This window comes from Vicugna pacos, chromosome 36 (assembly GCF_048564905.1).
Source record: "Vicugna pacos chromosome 36, VicPac4, whole genome shotgun sequence".
Taxonomy (NCBI): domain Eukaryota; kingdom Metazoa; phylum Chordata; class Mammalia; order Artiodactyla; family Camelidae; genus Vicugna; species Vicugna pacos.
The window spans coordinates 3,077,482-3,095,077 of record NC_133022.1 but is presented as its reverse complement, the minus strand read 5'-3'; the positions used below and the strand labels follow the sequence as shown (position 1 = coordinate 3,095,077).

At 49.7% G+C, this 17,596-nt stretch overlaps 1 protein-coding gene across 1 annotated transcript in view; it reads left to right on the top strand.

The window, feature by feature from the left end:
- Window positions 1–17,596, top strand: part of VOPP1 (VOPP1 WW domain binding protein) — a 94,693-nt gene that overhangs the window by 71,132 nt on the left and 5,965 nt on the right. The window contains exons 3-4 of the mRNA XM_072955543.1: window positions 624–701; window positions 5,742–5,878. Coding sequence (XP_072811644.1) covers window positions 624–701; window positions 5,742–5,878 — 215 coding nt within the window. The remainder of the gene's footprint in view (window positions 1–623; window positions 702–5,741; window positions 5,879–17,596) is intronic.

The following is a 17,596-nucleotide window of genomic DNA, read 5'->3' as shown; positions in this document are numbered from 1 at the left end:
GGACTGAAATTGTTTCAGTGGCAGTATGTCTGTAGAAACCAAAGCGCAGGGCCTTTCCCGGGGACCGAGCAGAGGCCTGTCCTTGGGCTGGGCAGGGGGTGCTTTCTAGGGCCCTTCTCGGGGCTCCTCTGGGGGAGATGGACGCCGGACACCACAAGCGCCAGCATCGCGGGGCTGGGAGGCGTGGCAGCCGGTCCTCATCATCACTCCCCATCAGACTTCAAGCAGGCCCTGAGGGGCTCCTGCCCGCCCACCCCTTCTGCTGATGGGGAAACTGAGGCTTCCAGAGGGCGGTTCGCTTGCCAGAAGTCCCGCGGCTGGGCTGAGCCCCTCTGGCTGCGGGCGGGCAGGTTCCACGCCGGTCCTCGGGCCTCCGGCCACGGTGCATCCGCAGAGGGAAACGCTGTGATCGGCCCAGGGGATGTGCAGCGGTCACAGTGCTTTGAAGGACACCGGCCCTGGCCCTCTCAGCGCCTTCCCTTTGGGCCACCACAGCTCTGCTGGTGCCACCAGACGCAGCAGTGGCAGCTGTGTCCTTCGCGCTGAAGCCCGCCGGGGCCTGCTGGCCGGCCTGGCCCTTGCCTCCGCGGGACGCTGACCAGCCTGTGCCCTCTCTCCCACAGATGTCGCCCCTTCGAGGACTGCTGTGGCTCCCGGTGCTGCGTGCGGGCGCTCTCCATCCAGAGGCTCTGGTACTTCTGGTAGGTGGCGGCTCTCCCTGCTCCCGGGTGCTCCCCACCCCCAGGGGCCCTGCCCGGGCAGCTTGTCACGGCCGCAGTGACATCACCCCCACCCCAAGGGCGCGGTCAAGGACGCAGGGACGTCCGGGCTGGCTTCACAGAGTGTGCCTGTGCTTGGGGAGAAAAGTTCTTCTTTTGGAAACTGGGCTGGACAACAGCCTGGTCCTTCAGTGGCTCTGACCCCAACTCTTAAAGAATCAGAGAATCAGCACATCTTGCATGAGGTTTCTGCCGTCTGGAAATCTTCCTTATGCACCTTGTGCCGGCTAAGTCCCGAGACAGACGGCCTGCCTCCCTGTCCATCCTCCGGCTCTGCTGAGGGAGGCTGGGAGAGCTGTCTGGAGTCTATGAAATTGTACCTTGGGAGGGAACGAGCGAGCCAACCTGACAGAGTGTCCCAGAGGCTGGGCGCAGGGCTTCTGTTAACGAGAGGGACCCCCCCGTGGCTTGCCATCCTCAAAGGATGCCCGTTTGGAGGTTGGTCTGAGGAGTTCTGGCTCTGCAGATAAGAGAGAGGCTTCAGATGGTAGAGATGGCAGAGCGTGTGCGGGAAGGGGTTTGCCTAAAGCCGAAAAGAGCCTTTCCCGTGCCCGCCAGCCTCTCCTCTGCGCCACCGCGGGGGCCAGTCATCCAGGCAGACCCCACACAGGGGCAGGACCCCGCTTCGTGACTTTCAGATTCGGCCGCTGCTGACTTCTCATGACCCCCAGGCCTTTCCCCTCTGACAGCTCTTCTGGTGTTTGACTAGGGGAGCCGGCAGGAGGTGGGGGCTCCACGTGCCACGTTGTCCTTCCCAGGAGAGCCTCCGTTCGTGCTCACCGTCACCACCGCCCTGATGGGACATGGGTCACGGGGGGCCCTGAGCGGTGGCAGGCTGGCGCCGGCTCTTCCCACCTCCCGGTGCTCAGGCCATCGAGCTCTGTAACAGGAGGGTTTTTTTAGCCCAAGATCTCTGTGTACGTGTCGAGGTGGAGGTGACTGGTCCCAAAGCGGGGGGGAGGTGGCATTTCAGAGCTTTGCCTGGCTTCACACGCGCTTCCCCTTGGACCTTGGGTTGAAGCAGGCAGGACTGTCTGGGGCGTGAGTCCCAGAAGGGTTCAGCCGGGTTGGTCCGAAGCACCTGCTGAATGATGATAAAGTTGTGGAAATGCTCCTAAAAATGAAAAAAAAAAAAAGTCACAACTAGGTATTATGTGATGAGGAAGAAGGGAAAGTGGAGCATCCTGGCCGCTCCTGCAGCCTCCGTCGGCCCTCCCAGGCAGCCCTGCCTGAGCCAGCAGCCCCCCGAGCTGCTGGCCGGCGTCACTTGCCGGGGCCGGGGCGCCTCGGCGGCTCTGGGGGACCCCCACACACGGAGGCGGCTGGTGAGCGCCGTCTAGGGAGGGCAGGTCGCAAGGGGTTGGACTGCCAGGTGCCGGAGGCCTGGCCGAGTTCTTAGAGCTGAGATTGTGCTGCCAGCTTCTACCCCGGGGACACAGCCAGAGAACACCTTGCTTTGTGAGTCCGAGGTGGCCCAGCTGAAGTCAGAGGATGCGTGGTCTCCGCTCCACGCTCAAGTGGCTCCTTGTCTCAGTAAACACCAGGTGTCCGGTGCACGCCAGGGCCCCAGGGCCTCGGGGCAGTCGGGCTCCTGGAGGAGACAGGTGTCTCAACAGATAATGACACCCAGAGGCTTTGAAACCAGCGCTCTGGAAACTGCTGCCCAGGACCTCAGAGTTGAGCGCTGCTGACCTCGTGCTGGGGCAGGCAGGGAGGGACTGAGGAATCCAGATTCCTTCTGATCCTAGAAAAGGCGCCGACATCCTGTCTTCATCCCAGGAAAGCGCCCCCGCCCTGCTCAGCAGTGAAGCAGAGAGGAACCATCCTGCAGCTCACGGCGCTTCCAAGAGATGCTTTCGGCCCCCTTCCCTCCCTCCCTGACACCCTGCGTCCTCGCTTTCCTTGTCAGCAGAAGCCCATTCCCTTGTCACCTCTCAGTTTGTCTCTTAAAATAAAGTTGGTCTCCAACTACTGTTTCAATCAGGGGTGACTCTGGCGATGACCGCCTCCCGCGCCAGGAGCTGGCCTCCTGCGCGTGACGTCTCGTCTGCTTGCACCGACTTGCTCTCTGGCCGTCCAAGGCAGGAGGTGCACACGGCTTTAATTTTCCTAGGGAAAAATGTATATTCGATTTGACAGTGTGACCAACGTTTTGGCTTATCGCACAGAAAAGACCAAGACCTCATCCGGCTCCTGCATGTCCAGTGCAGGGAGCCTGGCCTTCTGTTGCTGAGAAAGTAGACCTTTATGTCATTCGCCTCCCTGTGCTTTGCGCTCCTGCGCTCGGATGCGCGTCGTTGGACCAGGGTTGGATGTAAGATTTTCAGGGAGTCCAAATGAAGCCGTTCCCTTTGTGATTCCAGCGTCTGCCCTGCTTTGCCAGCCCCCCACACGGCCTGGATTCCTCCAGCTCCCCAGGACTGCACGCCTGGCCCCCTCCCCATCTGCCGCCCACAGTGGTCCCCTGTGGGTCCCTCGCCCACCCAGCTCTTCCTACGGGAGCACCCGCACGTGTCTTTCCACCCAGAAAGCTCCCCTTCCCTGCCCTCCAACGTGTCTCTTTTTTTTTTCCCCCATCCTCAGCTGTTTCCAAAGCTCAGCTGTTGCTTTGAAGGAAAGGAAGCTTTTCTGATCTTCCTCATTCTGACATGTACCCTTGTTTAAACCTCTTATTACCCTGAACAGTACCTTGACGTGATGGAAATGGTCAGTTGTGTGTTATATGTGTTTTACTGCACACACACACACACCTGTGTTGCATCCTTGATTTTCCTAGAACTACTCGAGTTGTAAATAAATACTTTTGTTAGTTTGTTGTCTCCGGCCCCCCTCCCCTAACAGAACGCAAGTTCAGTGACAGGACCTCACCTGTCTTACCCCCTGTAATGCACGCATTGGCGCTGGGAGCGTGGCAGGTGCATAAAGTCGCTTGTTGAATGAATGTGAATGAAAAGATCAGAAAGCCAGTTTCAGCCCTTTCTTGAATCATTTCCTGTCTGGTGCCTCTGATCTTGGCTCCCGCTCACCGTCCCAAGGTTGTCTGGTAAATGCCGACTGACTAACTGTGGGACTTAATACTTCACGTCATGTGAATGCTCCCAAGGGCTTCACTCTCTGCTCTTTTCTTAAATTTCATTTGTGCGTGGACAGGTGCCTTTGACCATGACGTGGCTGGCTCTGCTGTGTGCTCATCCTCCACAAAAGTGCATGCGTGCGTGTGCATGTGTGTGACGTTCTGGAAGGTTCCAAGAGCCTCGTCATCATGTCAGTTTAGAGATGGGCAAGTTTCTTAGTGAAGTCTGTGTGGGACAGACAGCTTGGCCCTTCTCTGGATGAATGACTCCCCCTGTTTCTAGAAAAGCAAGTATAGGCAAATGTGAGGCGGGAAGAAGTCATTCATTCATTCGTTCATTCATTCATTCTTCACTGAAAGCCAGTGATGTGACAGTCACTAAGAATCCTTAGGTGAGTTGGACAAAGGTCCGGTCCTTAAGGCAGTCAGGTCTGCATCAATTAGACCTTAGGGTCACAGTAGAAGGTACCCCCTTACGTAGAACTTAAGAATTTTAAATCCGTTTTTTTTTTAATTGAGATCTAGTCAGTTTACAATGTTGTGTCAATTGTGGAGCAGAGCACAGTGCTTCAGTCACACATGAACATACGTATATTCATTTTCAGATTGTTTTTCACCACAAATTACTACAAGGTATTGAATATCGTTTCCTGTGCTGTGCAGTATAATCCTGTTTATCTATTAAATCAGCTTTTTTATTGATCGGGAGTGTTTACTCCTGTGGTTCCTCTGTAATTAAGACGTGCCCTAGAAAGGACGCCTTTTACGTTTTCTTTGTGGGTGGCCGTATGACAACGGGGAGACGACTGCTGGAACGGAGCGCACGCTTACTCTCCTTGCGGTGCAGAAAACGGGGGGCAGCAGACAGCAAGGAGCAGCCCCAGTGTTCAAACAGGACTGAGAAGGGACCTCCTGTTTTGACTAAGGTGGAGGCGAGGTCAGAGCCACGGACAGGAAAGTCATTGCACCAAGCCTCTGAAGCCAGGAGCCATTGGGATGTGCTTGAGACAGAAAGCGCACTTTAGAGAGCGTCTCGGTGGGGGTGGCGTGGTCCGGGGGCACCCAGAGCTGGGCAGGCCATGGGACACCTCCACCGGGAACTGTCCCCGGGGAGAGGGGCCAGGACAGGGCTTTGGGACCTGCCTCTCTAGCCTCGGCCTGAGCTCGGCATGTGCTCTTGAGGTGGGACGCCCCAGGAAAAGACTGGCAGGACCCCCAGGCAGGGCCACTACTTTCCTGCCAGCACCATCCGGTTCCCTAGCCCGGCGGCATTATCTCGCTTCTGCGCTTCTGTAAAACAGCTTGCTTCTAGAAAGCAGAACTCACCCCTAAGATCCTGTTGGTTCCCGAAGCTCACTCCTGATTGGTCCACTTCTAACACCTCAGTTGCATAAAGCTCACTCCTGATTGGCCCACTTCTAACACTTCATTTGCATGAAGCTCACTCCTGATTGGCCCACTTCTAACACCTCATTTGCATAAAGCTCACTCCTGATTGGTCCGCTTCTAACACTTCATTTGCATGAAGCTCACTCCTGATTGGCCCACTTCTAACACCTCATTTGCATAAAGCTCACTCCTGATTGGTCCACTTCTAACACTTTGTTTGCATAAAGCTCACTCCTGATTGGTCCACTTCTAACACCTCATTTGCATACGGTGTTGCCAAATGTTGCAAAGTCTTGACTGGCAGCCCATAAAAGCCTGTGTAAACGTACAGACGGGGTCCAGGGCTCCGAGTGTTAACTCCTCTGGGCCCGCCGGCGTGATAAACCTGAGTTCTCCAACCCCCTGAGTGCTGCTTGGTCTCTCGCCCGGATCCAGGCTGCTGTCACCACTGAGCTGCCACTCTGAGCTGTAACACGCTTTGCTGTGTCATTTCGTCCCAGGTTCCTGCTCATGATGGGCGTGCTCTTCTGCTGCGGAGCCGGCTTCTTCATCCGGAGACGCATGTACCCGCCGCCGCTGATCGAGGAGCCCGCGTTCAACGTGTCCTACACCAGGCAGCCCCCGAGCTCCACTCCAGGTCAGCCGCGCCCCAGTCCTTGTCTCTCCTCCCTGCGCTTTCCGCGTCCTTCTGCAAGCCTTTGGAAAGGGCACTGCCACCGAACATGCTCAGAGGGAAAAAAGAATCAGGCCGCCTGTGTTCACTTAAGTTCTGGTGGTCAGCCCTCCTGTGCGTTTGTGTCGGTAAAAAATGCACCATCTGTTGTGCTGTGTGTCTGTCACCTCATGTAATCGCCTGATTAGCGGTGCGTCTTTTATGCAGTTCATAGATGCACGTTATTTGCATTTTCCTTCAAGATTATTTCATGTATATATTATTATGTAGAAACAGTTAAGTGCTTGCCTTTCTTAATGCTTCTGGACAAAATATTAATTACGTTTCTAAGTGGTGAAATGACACTTAGATATTCTGTCCTGGCTGACCGTTCGCTTTCTTTTGTTTTGCTTTTTATTCATTCATTCATTCATTCAGTGTTCATTGTGCTTTGACTGGTATTCTGAGTACTTACAAATAGCGCTGCTACAGACATTTCTGTACAAGTTCCCTGTTCAGGGAACATTTCCTAAAGTGGTGCCCCAGGGTCAGAAAGAATTTGTGGTTTCTTAATTCGTGTAAAACACTGCTTTAACTACCTAAAACTCCAAGGTACTGTGGTGGGTAAATTCGAGTCTCCCTTGGGATGCAGCCCGGTTCCCTAGCTTGACAGTTTTCCCTTTGGGGCCTGAGGGGTGCCAGGGGCGCTGGGGGGAGCCCCCTCTGATGTTCAGGGTTGTTACCATCATTTCAGAAGGTGGGAGGAAATGTTTGGAGGAGATGGATAACTTCATGGCATCTATGTGATGATGGCTTCATGGTGTATATTTAATCTCTAAACTCATTAACTTTCAGACATTAAATTTCTTCACCTTTTTGTATGTCCGTCACACCTCAGAAAAATTATTTTCAAAGGAAAAAGAAAGAAGCAGACGACTGAGGGTGGGAAGAGCTCTCTCCTGCTCTTCAGACACAGAGGTGCGGAGATGGACCTTTGCTGACCTGTCTCTTAACAGTTTTCTTCTGCCAAATAAATTCTCCCCGGGTTTTTTTTTTTTTTAAGAAGCATCTTTATTATTTTTTAAAATGTTGCTCAAAAATCTGAATGTGTATTTTGCACAACGGTTACAGAGATTGCTGTACTTAAAGCTTTGACTCAAGGTTAGTACCACGTTTCACGCATAGGTAGGTTTTTATTCTTTCACATTTGGAAATACCTGAATTGTGCCCCAGCGTGGGGTAATGCGAAAATTTTCAGTTAAAATGGGAGGTGAAAGTTAGATTTTACCTGGGTTAACCTGACTTTTCAGTCCTCTTCGACTGTTTTTCCAAGAAGCAGGCAGCAGATCGGAGAAATGGGTAAAAGACTAATGGATTTCCTCTTTCCATCTTCATTACGTGGATTTCTAGTGTCCCATGTGGTCACAGAGGCAAGAGGCCATGTGTCCCTGGCCCACAGTGTCAGCTCTGTGGTTCCTTTCCTGGGCCACGCCATTCTGGCTGAATGTCCTCAGCGTCTCAGTGTTTCCGGACAAGGATACCACGCACCCCCGTCACCCCCTCTCCCTGTCCCCGTCATCTCGTTTCTGCATCACAGTGCACCATGTCTGACTGGAAACCTCAGCCCCCTTGTAATAAATAGGTCATCCGATCCTACCCAGTCTTATTTCAGACGCTCACCTCGCCCCTGAGCAATGCCTGCTGAAAGCGTTCCCAGCCACTGGCCTCTGCCAGCCCTTCTCTGTCTCGCATGTTGCCACCAGAAAGTTCTTGGTGGGGAAAAAAGAGCACATAGGTCACGTCGTTCCCCTGCTTAAGGGTCTCCACCAGCTCACTTTGCTCCCAGCAAGTCCAGACTCCTCGGTCAAGGACCCAGGCCCCCGCCACCTCATCCCGCATCCTCACCCTCCCAGTCCCCCGGGGGAGCAGCCTGCCCCCAAGTCCCCCACCTCACTGGGGCCCCAGCCCCCGCCCTCCCTTTGTCCCAGGCTACTTCCCTTCCTCCTCTTTCTCTCCTGGGTGCTCAGGTGATTTAACTGCACTTATTGTGGTGATTTTCTTTTTCGTTGACATTAGCATCGGTTTACATTAGATCAGTTTCGCGTGTACAACTTTGTATTTCTGCTACTGTGTACCCTAGTGTCCTTACCACCAAAAGTTTACTTTCCATCCATCACCATACAGTTGATCGCCTTTACACATTTTGTCTGTCCCCCCTTCACCAAACCCCCCACCCCCTTAACCACTACTCTGTCCTCTGTATCTGTGTGTTTGTCTTTATATTCTCAATAAGAGTGAAATCATGGAACCATATTTGTATTTGTCTCTCTCACTTAACTTCTCTTAGCATAATACCCGCTAAATCGCATCTGTGTTGTCACAAATGCCAAGATTTCATTCTTTTTAATGGCTGAGTAATATTCCATCTCTCTCTCTCTCTCTCTCTCTCTCTCTCTCTCTCTCTCTCTCTCTCTCTCTCTCTCCCCCTCTCTCTCTCCCCCTCTCTCTCTCTCACACACACACACACACACACACACACACCCTACCTTCTTTACCTCCATTCTTCCATTGATGGACACTCAGGTTGCTTCCATGTCTTGGTTGTTGAGAATAATGCTGCTGTGAACATTGGGGTGCATGTATCTTTTTGAATTTGTGTTTTCATATACTTTGGAAAAATACCCAGAAGTGGGATTACTGGCTCGTATGGTAGTTCTGTCTTAATTGTTTGAGGACCTTCCATACTGTTTTCCGCAGTGGCTGCACCAGCTTACGTTCCTGCTGACAGTGCACAAGGGGTCTGTTTTTCTCCACATCCTCACCAACCCTTGTTATCTCTTACCTTTTTCATGATAACCATTCTCATAGGTATGAGGTGACATCTCATTGTGGCTTTGATTTGCATTTGCCTCGTGATTACGCGATGTTGAGCATCTTTTCATGTGCCTGTTGGCCATCTGTATATCCTCTTTGGAAAAATGTCTTTTCAGATCTACCCACTATTCAATAAGATTGTTTTTTGTTGTTGTTGAGTTGTATGAATTCTTTATATATTTTGGCTACTAACCTGTTATCAAATCTATGATTTGCAAATATTTCTCCTATTCAGAAGGTTTCCTTATTCTTTTGACTTTCACCATTTTAAAAATTCATTTATGTATTTATTTTACAATATTGTATTTTTTAAATTGAAGGATAGCTGACGTACAATATTATATGTTGCAGGTATGCAATGTAATGATTCACAAATTTTTTAAGGTTATACTCCATTTATAGTTATTACAAAATATTGCGTATATTCCTCATGTTGCACAACACATCCTTTTTGCTTATTTTATACCTGAGAGATGGTACCTCTTCATCCTCCACCCTGATCTTGCCCCTCCCTTGTCCCTCTCCCACTGGTAACCACTAGTTCCTTCTCTACATCTGTGAGTCTGTTTCTTGTCTGTTATATTCACTGGTTTGTTGTATATTTTTAGATTCCGCATGTAAGCAATATCTTACAGTATTTGTCTTTCTCTGTCTGACTTACGTCACTTAGCATAAATGCTAAATCCATCCATGCTGTGCCCCAGAAACTAATACATTTTAAATCAACTGTATTTCAATTAAAAAGCAAACAAACAACAACGCATTTAAAATATGAGCAGAAGAACTGAACAGACGTTTTTCCAAAAGAGGAAATGCAGATGGTCCACAGGACCCCTCACGCCCGTCAGAATGGCCATCACCAAAAAGAACACAAATGGATGTTGGCAAGGATGTGGAGAAAAGGGAACCCCTGTACACTGATGGTGGGAATGTAAATTGGAGCAGCCACTGTGGGAAACAACCCGGAGGGTTCTCAAACACCCCAAAATAGAACCACCGCATGGCCCAGCAATTCCACTCCTGGGAATCTATCCAAGAAAGCTAAAACGTTAATTCAAAAAGATATACACATCCCACTATTAACAGCAGCGCTATTTACGGTTGCCAAGACATGGAAACATCCTCAGTGCACACCAACAGATGCAGGGACAAAGAATACGTAGCATGCATACGTAATAGAACGTAACTCACCCACAAAAAAGAAGGATATTTTGCCATTCGCAGCCCTTCGTTCACTTTTCTTTTTTTTTTTTGACTTCAAAAACCAGAATTTTTTAACTGGCATAAACATTTCCATTGCATCGAAAACAACAAAATACCTAGAAATAAACTTAACCAAGGAGGTTCCCTATACTCTGAAAGCTGTGAAACGTTGATGAAGGAAATTGAACACGATACAAAGAAGTGGAGAGATAGCTTGTGCTCTTGGATTGGAAGAATCAACATTATCAAAATGACCACAGTACCCAAAGCAATACACAGATCCAACGCAATCCCCGTCAAAACACCCACGACATTTTTCACAGAACTAGAACAAACAATTCCAGATTTTATGTGGAGCCGTGAAAGATCGCAGATTGCCAAAGCAATCTTTTGTAGGTCTTTTTTTCTTTTTGTTCTTTTATGGTGTGATGACCAGAGAAGTTCCTTTCATATTTGTTGTAAAGCTGGTTTGGTGGCGCTGAAACCTTTTAACTTTTGTTTATCTGTGAAGCTTTTGATTTCTCCATCAAATCTGAGCGACAGCCTTGTTAGACAGAGTGTTCTTGATTGTAAGTTTTTCCCTTTCATTGCTTTAAATAATTCATGCCACTCCCTTCTGGTCTATAGAGTTTCTGCTGAAAAATCAGCTGATAACCTTGTGGAAATTCCCTTGTATGTTATCTGTTGCTTTTCTCTTGCTGATTTTAATATTGTCTCCTTACCTTTCATTTTTGTCAGTTTCATGACCATGTGCCTTGGCGTGTTCCTCTTCGGGTTGATTCTGGGTGGTGCTGTCTGCACTTCCTGGACCTGGGTGACTGTTTCCTTTCCCAAGATGGGGAAGTTTTCAGTTACTACCTCCAAAAATTTTCTCAGGTCCTCTCTCTCTCTTCTCTCTGGGACCCCCATAATGTGAATATGAGTGTACTTCATGTTGTCCCAGAGTTCTCGTAAACTATCCTCATTCCTTTTCATTCTTTTCTATTTTTTTCTGGTCTGCAGTAGTGATTTCCACGAATCTGTCTTCTAGCTCACGGATCCGTTCTTCTGCCTCATTTAGTCTCTTCTTGGTTCCTTCTAGTGTGTGATTTATTTCAGTGATTTTATTCTTCAGCTCTGTTGTATTTTCCGACCCTTTGCTAAAAACTTCTCTCTGTGCATCTACACTCCTCTTGAGTTCTCTGAACATCTTGGCATCATTACTTTAAACTCTTTCTCAGATAAATTGCCTCTCTCCTCATCACTCATTTTTCCTTCTGGGATTTTATCTTGGGCCTTGACCTGGGAGATAGTCCTTTGCCACCTCATATCGTCTGCCTTTCTATTTGTATCTTTAGGTAGGTTAATTACATTTCTCGACCTTGGAGAGGTGGCCCTCTGTGGGAGACATCCTGTGTGTCCCAGCAGTACACTCCTCTCTTGTCCCCCGAGGGCCAGGTTCCAGCCAGTCCCAGTATAGAGTCTGGCCTGCGTTTGTGGATTCCTTCCACAGGCTTTGGGGCTGTTGTTTTCGCATTTCTAGTTTCTGCCACCTGGTGGGTGAGGCTGGACGAGAGGCTTCTGCAGGGTCCTGGCAGGAGGAGCCTGCCCACCGCTGGGAGGGGCTTGTTCCTGGAACTCTGGTGGGTAGGGCTGTGTCTTGAGGCTTCCCGGCATGTAAGCCTACAGGCTGTTGGGCAGGGCTGGGTCTTGGTGCCAATGAGCCAATCAAGATACCAGCCTCCGGGAAAGCTCGCGTAGCTGAACACTCCCAGGATGTCCACCCCCGGCCTTTTATGTCCCCTGGGTGAGCCGCAGCCCTCCCCTGCCTCCCCAGAGATTCTCCAGAACCAGCCGGCAGGCCTGGCCCAGGTTCCTGGGAAATCACCGCTTCTGCCCTTGGACCTGGCACACATGGGATTCGGTGTACGCTTCCCAAGACGGCGAAGTCCCTGTTTCGCCCAGTCTTGTGGGGCTCCTGGAGTTGCGCCCCACTGGCCTTCAAAACCAGACGTCCGGGGGTCTCCTCCTCCTCCCAGGGCTGGAACCCCAGGCTAGGGAGCCTGACGTGGGGCTCAGAGCTCTCCCTTGTGGGGGGGCCTCTGCGACTTAATCGCTCTTCAGCTTGTGGGCCACCCACCCGGTGGGGTAGGGGACCCAGCCATCGCGTGAGCACGCCCCTCCTACCGTCCTGCTGTGGCTCCCCCTTTGTGTTTCCAGCTGGAGAAGATCTTTTTGGCTAGGTTCCAGTCTTTTTATCCTCCATGGTGGTTTAGCATTCAGCTGTGGTTTTGCTGCAGTCGTGAGGAGAGACGAGCTTGTGGTCCTGCCACTCCTCCATCTTGACCAGAAACCTTGCTTTATTGTTTTGATGATGGTTTCCTTCACTGTGAAAAGCATTTTAGTGTGATCTTGTCCCATTTGTTTATCTTTGCTTCTGTTTCCTTTGCTTGAGGACACATGTCCGAAAAAGGTAATGCTGCATTCTCTTCTAGAATTTTCATGTTTCCAGGTCTTACATCCAAGCCTTTAATCCATGTTAATTTGTGTGCGTGGTATGTGGTAGTGTCTGGTCTGACCCTTCTGCATGTGGATCTTTAGTGTTTCCCAACTCCATTTTTGAAGAGACTACGCTTTCTTCATGGTATGTTTTCTTGCTGCTTTCTTGTCAATGAGGCGTTCATATATGTGTGAGGTTACTTCTGGACTCTCGGTTCTGTTTCATTGATCTGTGTGTTTGCTTTTATGCAGAGACCATGCAGCTTTTATTACAATAGCTTTGTGGTATCGTTTGAAATCGGGGTGTGTTCCCTCCAGGTGGGTTCGTTTTTCTCTCGGATGCTTTGGCTATTTGTGGTTCCATGTAAATTTTAGAATACTCTGTTACATTTCTGCGAAAAGTGTCATTGGAATTCTGATCACGACTGCGTTGAATCTGTAGATTGCTTTAGGTAATATGGACATTTTAACAACATTAATCCTTCTAATCCATGAGCATGGAATACCTTGCAATTTCTTTGCGTCATCTTTAATTTCTCTCTTACTGTCCTACAGTTTTTCCGTGTGCAGGCCTTCACCTCCTTGGTTAAATGTATTCCTAAGTATTTTGGTTTTTTTGTTGTGTATATAAATGGGGTTGTTCTCTTAGTTTCTTTTTGCTAGCTTCTGTATAGAAAAAACAGATTTTCCTATATTGATTTGTGCACCCTGCCACTTTACTATGCTTATTATTTCTAATAGTTTGTTTTTTTTGTTTTTTGGGGGTTTTTTGCTGGTATCTTTAGGGTTTTCTCTGTATCGTGGTGAGTTTTAACCCCTTATGTATACTTCGGGCCAAGTGCATCTGCAGGACTGTCCACTCAGGGTGGGGATTTGCTGTGGCCACACTGGGGGCCTCACTGGATGCATACTGACTGCACACCTGCTAAGATGCTGCAGGTGTGTGGCGTGCAGCCTGGGTCCCAGCCCTGACTCACCCCCTTTTGCACTGCATGGTTTACACAACCAGATGTGGGAGCGCTGTGTAGTTGCACAGTAACTCTCTAGTCACCAACTGATGAGAGCTACGGGGAAAAGTTCAGGATGCTGGGAAGCCTTTTAAGTGGGAAACTCAGTCGGGTGCACAGATGGAAGGGACTGAAGAATACGTAAGAATGGTTAAGTGGGAGTGAGGGCGGGCGGAGCGTGAGACGGAGAAGCCACCAGTGCGACTCTGGTGGTCGTCCTTTGCCACCAGCCTCTCGCACACCTGCCCCCCGAGACTCCTGAGCTGCGGGATCCAAACCGCTACTCTGGTGCCCGCAGCCACAGCATCAACTGCAGGATGCTCGTGAAGGGTGGATAAATGTAGGGACAATACTGAGTTTCTGTGAACAGTGGAGACGGGAGGTGTTACCGAGTCCAAACCTGTTCTGCTCGCCGCACGGCAGGCCAGTAAATCGGGAGACAAGGTGTTGGGGCAAGGAAGAGCGACTTTATGTGGAAAGCCAGCAGACCAAAGGATGGCAGACTGCTGTCCTGGAGAACCATCTTCCCCAAGTCAGAATTCAGGCTCCTTTGATACTAAAAAAGGGGCGGGGGCGGGGTTGGTTGTTGCAAACTGCCTGCTGCAGGAATCCTTTGTTCTTGCAGCTGTCCCCCGGGGTCAGGTCATGGTGCCCCTGCAAACCTCCAGCAAAACAAAGGTTATTTTCTACTCTGCAACTTGTTACCTTTATATAAGTGCAAAGGTGTTAACATCCTTAAAGGCCTGAGCCTTGAGAACAGGCTCTCCTGTCTATTTCAGGCTGAAGGCAACGCTGTTTCACAAAAGGTGCAGAGCCAGCAAGACTGAGCCCAGAGAACAGGGCACAGGGTTCAAACCAAAGGAACAGATCTAATACGGAGTCAGATTTGTCCTTTTCTAGTACAAAGCTGCTGGTCGGAGGTTGGGGTGAAGATCCAGCTCGACTGGGCCTCTGCAGGGAAGGCCGAGGGGGAGGAGTGGGGAGGAGCGTGGCCTGGGGACCAAGACGAGGCGCCGGGACCGGGCGTTCGGAGGCCTGAGGTCCGCGGGCTGGGGCGGGCCCTGTCTCTCCTGAGCCTCTGCACCTTATCTGCAAAATGAAATTGTGTTAAGAAGAGCGGTCCTCAGTGTAATGAGTCTATACAGAGGCGGCCACCACATAACTGGAGAAGGTCCGAGGTCCCCGAGTGATGCAGACCCCCAGTCCTCCCTGCCGGGAGCTGGAGGCCCGTGGACACGCCCCCTGGGGAAAGAGGGACGCCTACCCTGTCCCCTCTGTCCCCCCGGGCAGCCACACTGCGTTCACGCAGGAGGAGGGTCAGAGGAACACGTGCTGACTGCCCTTTAAGAACTTGCAGAAGCGGGTGGTGAGTGAAGGGGACAGGGGTCCTGTGGGGTTAGACTTCCACTTATAAGATAGATGCGTAGGTCCTGGGGCTGTCGTGTGAGCTTGGTGACTGTCGGTGACTGTATTTGAAAGCTGCCAAGTGAGGAGATCTTAAAAGTTCTCATCATGAGGAAAGAATGCGGAACTGCGAGGTGATGGACGATAACTCACTGGGGTGATTATTTCGCAGTATGGTTGTATATTCAATCATTACACCATCTACATCTTCTGTTTGTCCAGTGTTCTGTGTCAGTTACAGCTTAATAAAAGTGGAAGTAAAAAAGAACTCTTAGAAGAGTGGGAAGAATGTAAAACCTCGTTTATAGCACGGCTGCGGGGCTGGAGGAGTGTGGGGCTGGGCCTCAGGGAGATCTGAGCCGACCTTGTGCCCTGGACGCTGGTGTTGGGAACGGTTCCCGCGGGACACAAAGGAAAAGATAATAATGTTACGGTCCCTCTTTGTGGGATACTGTGTGGCTCTCCAGCTGACAGTCTAGATCAAGGCCCTGTAACTGTGGCAGGACAAGTGTGAAGCTGTATTTAGGGAAGCGGTGTGTGCCGTGTGCTCACACAGGTGCACAGAAGTGCGAGAGGACAGGAGGAATGACAGCTGTGCTGTTAATGTGACTTTAAATTGTCTTTACAAATGGTTAACTGTAATGTGACTAATCCTCATTAAAAAAAAAAAAGTGAAACAAAAGTAGAAGGATTGTTCCCATTGGGAGATACACTGTAATTCCTTTCCACCAGTGCATTTCCGGGGAGTTTGTTGACTGACTTTCTGATGGATCCTATACTAAACCTGTCAGTTGCAGTAACAGTAGTGGCCTGGATAAATGATGCCAAGTGCAGGAAAATGGAAATGGTAGGGAGTGTGTTTTGACAGTTTAATTACCCTCCAAATCAGAGCTGAGACATAAACGGGGCTGCTTCAGCCATGAGGAGAAGCTCCTGTCTGCCTGTTCCCGTGGGAGGCGAGGGCCCCAGTGCTCACATGTGTCTTGGCAGAATTGCAGCTGGATAATCCCTACAGACTGTGACAGCTCAGCCTGAAAGGCCAGGTACCTAATACAGATACGGCTTTGCCTTCCATCCTCCCCCTCCTCCCAAAGAAACAGTAAGAGAAAGGCCTTCTGTGTTGTGGATAAGCGTTGCCAGAGCAGACAGGCGGGGTTGGGACTGCTGGCTCCCTTCCTGGGGCCGACCCGTGTGACCAGTCTTTCGTATCTTTCAAGAAATGATCCATGACTTTTCTGACATGTATATAAGAAAAGAAGTCGTTTTGATACTGATAAAAATGACTTTGCGCAGTGAGCTACAACTCGAGCCCTGTGTTGAATAACGTCAAAGTATACAAAATGGGAACTCAGGAGAGGAAAGTACGTGGAAACTGTAGACGTGTCAGTGCATCATTATTAATCTGATCAAAATATAACGTGGAGTATTTAGACGAATTTATCCAATTTTACACTATGAAGAAAAGTTGAATCAGTCTGCAAGAGCAGAGATCCCACGCTGTGGGGTCCAGACCAGGATGCTCTGGGCCCCACTGCTAACCTCGCGTCCCTCTAGCACATCTTGGGGAAGTGACTCCGTTTCTCTAAGCCTGAAGCACCTGACCCGTGACACACTTTCTTAGCGTGACTGCACATGGGGTGATCCCGCACAGGGGCAGCACGGAGTGAGTGGCAGTAAAGGCTGCTGCCAGTATTCCTGAAATGTGTCATTTTAAGAAATCTGTAGACGAGCAAATGAGTCATCTGCACCCACTTGGAAGTGAAGGATTCCCCCCTGCATTAGTCATTGAGCGAATGAAGGCTAGGAGTGAGGGAGGAGCCGGCTCCCCGCCCTCACTCCAGACCTGCTCGCCCATCTCTGCTGTTCCCACCCGCCGTCCCCGCTGTCCTGGTCCCCCTCGTCCCACGCCTGCTGCACGCTGCCCTTCTGATTTTCTGAAAACCTCCAGGCTGCCACGTTGGTGCTTCAGCACTGTGGTTTCTTCCACCTGAAAGGCCCGTTCTCCATCTGTACCCACGTCCTCATGTACCCATGGCTGCTCCTCCATCACCTGCTCCCCGTGTACACCTGGCCGGTCCTCCATCATTAGCATCAGTAATAGACTATGTATTGTTCAGCTGGCTTATTGTCTCTCTAAGCTGGAAGTAACTTAAGGACTTGAGATTTTCTGTTTTTGTTATCGCTGTATCCTGAATGCCCATAACAGCGCTGGATGATTGTTAGAGTTCAATGTTTGTTTAATATACAAGTGAATGAAGCATCTGTGAAAAATTAATACAAAGCCATATGCAATGCACATGAGCTGATATTTAGGTAAATTCATAGCCGCCTTCTTTATTAAAAATTTAAAATAAGAGAGAAAATGAACTGACCTCTCCTTAAAAGAGGTTAAGAAATAAAATAAATTCACTGAAAGCCATGAGAAATACGTAGTATATAAAAATATAAATTAATTACATAAAACGGAAAAACTGGTTTTCAAGGCTAAAAGTTAGTGCCTGGTAAAAAGCAATTGAAGTAAATAATATTGCCACTTCCACCCCCTGATAAATCTAATTAATAAAACAGGATAAAGGTAAAGTCATAAATCAAAACATGACATATCCATTAGAGATGTAAAATTACACTAAGTATCCCTGAAATGGACAATGTTGGTCAGACAGGAAAGTGTACATTATCAAAGATGCTTTAGAACGTTGAACATTTCAGTGGTCCCAAAAGCAAACGAGTTTGAGGA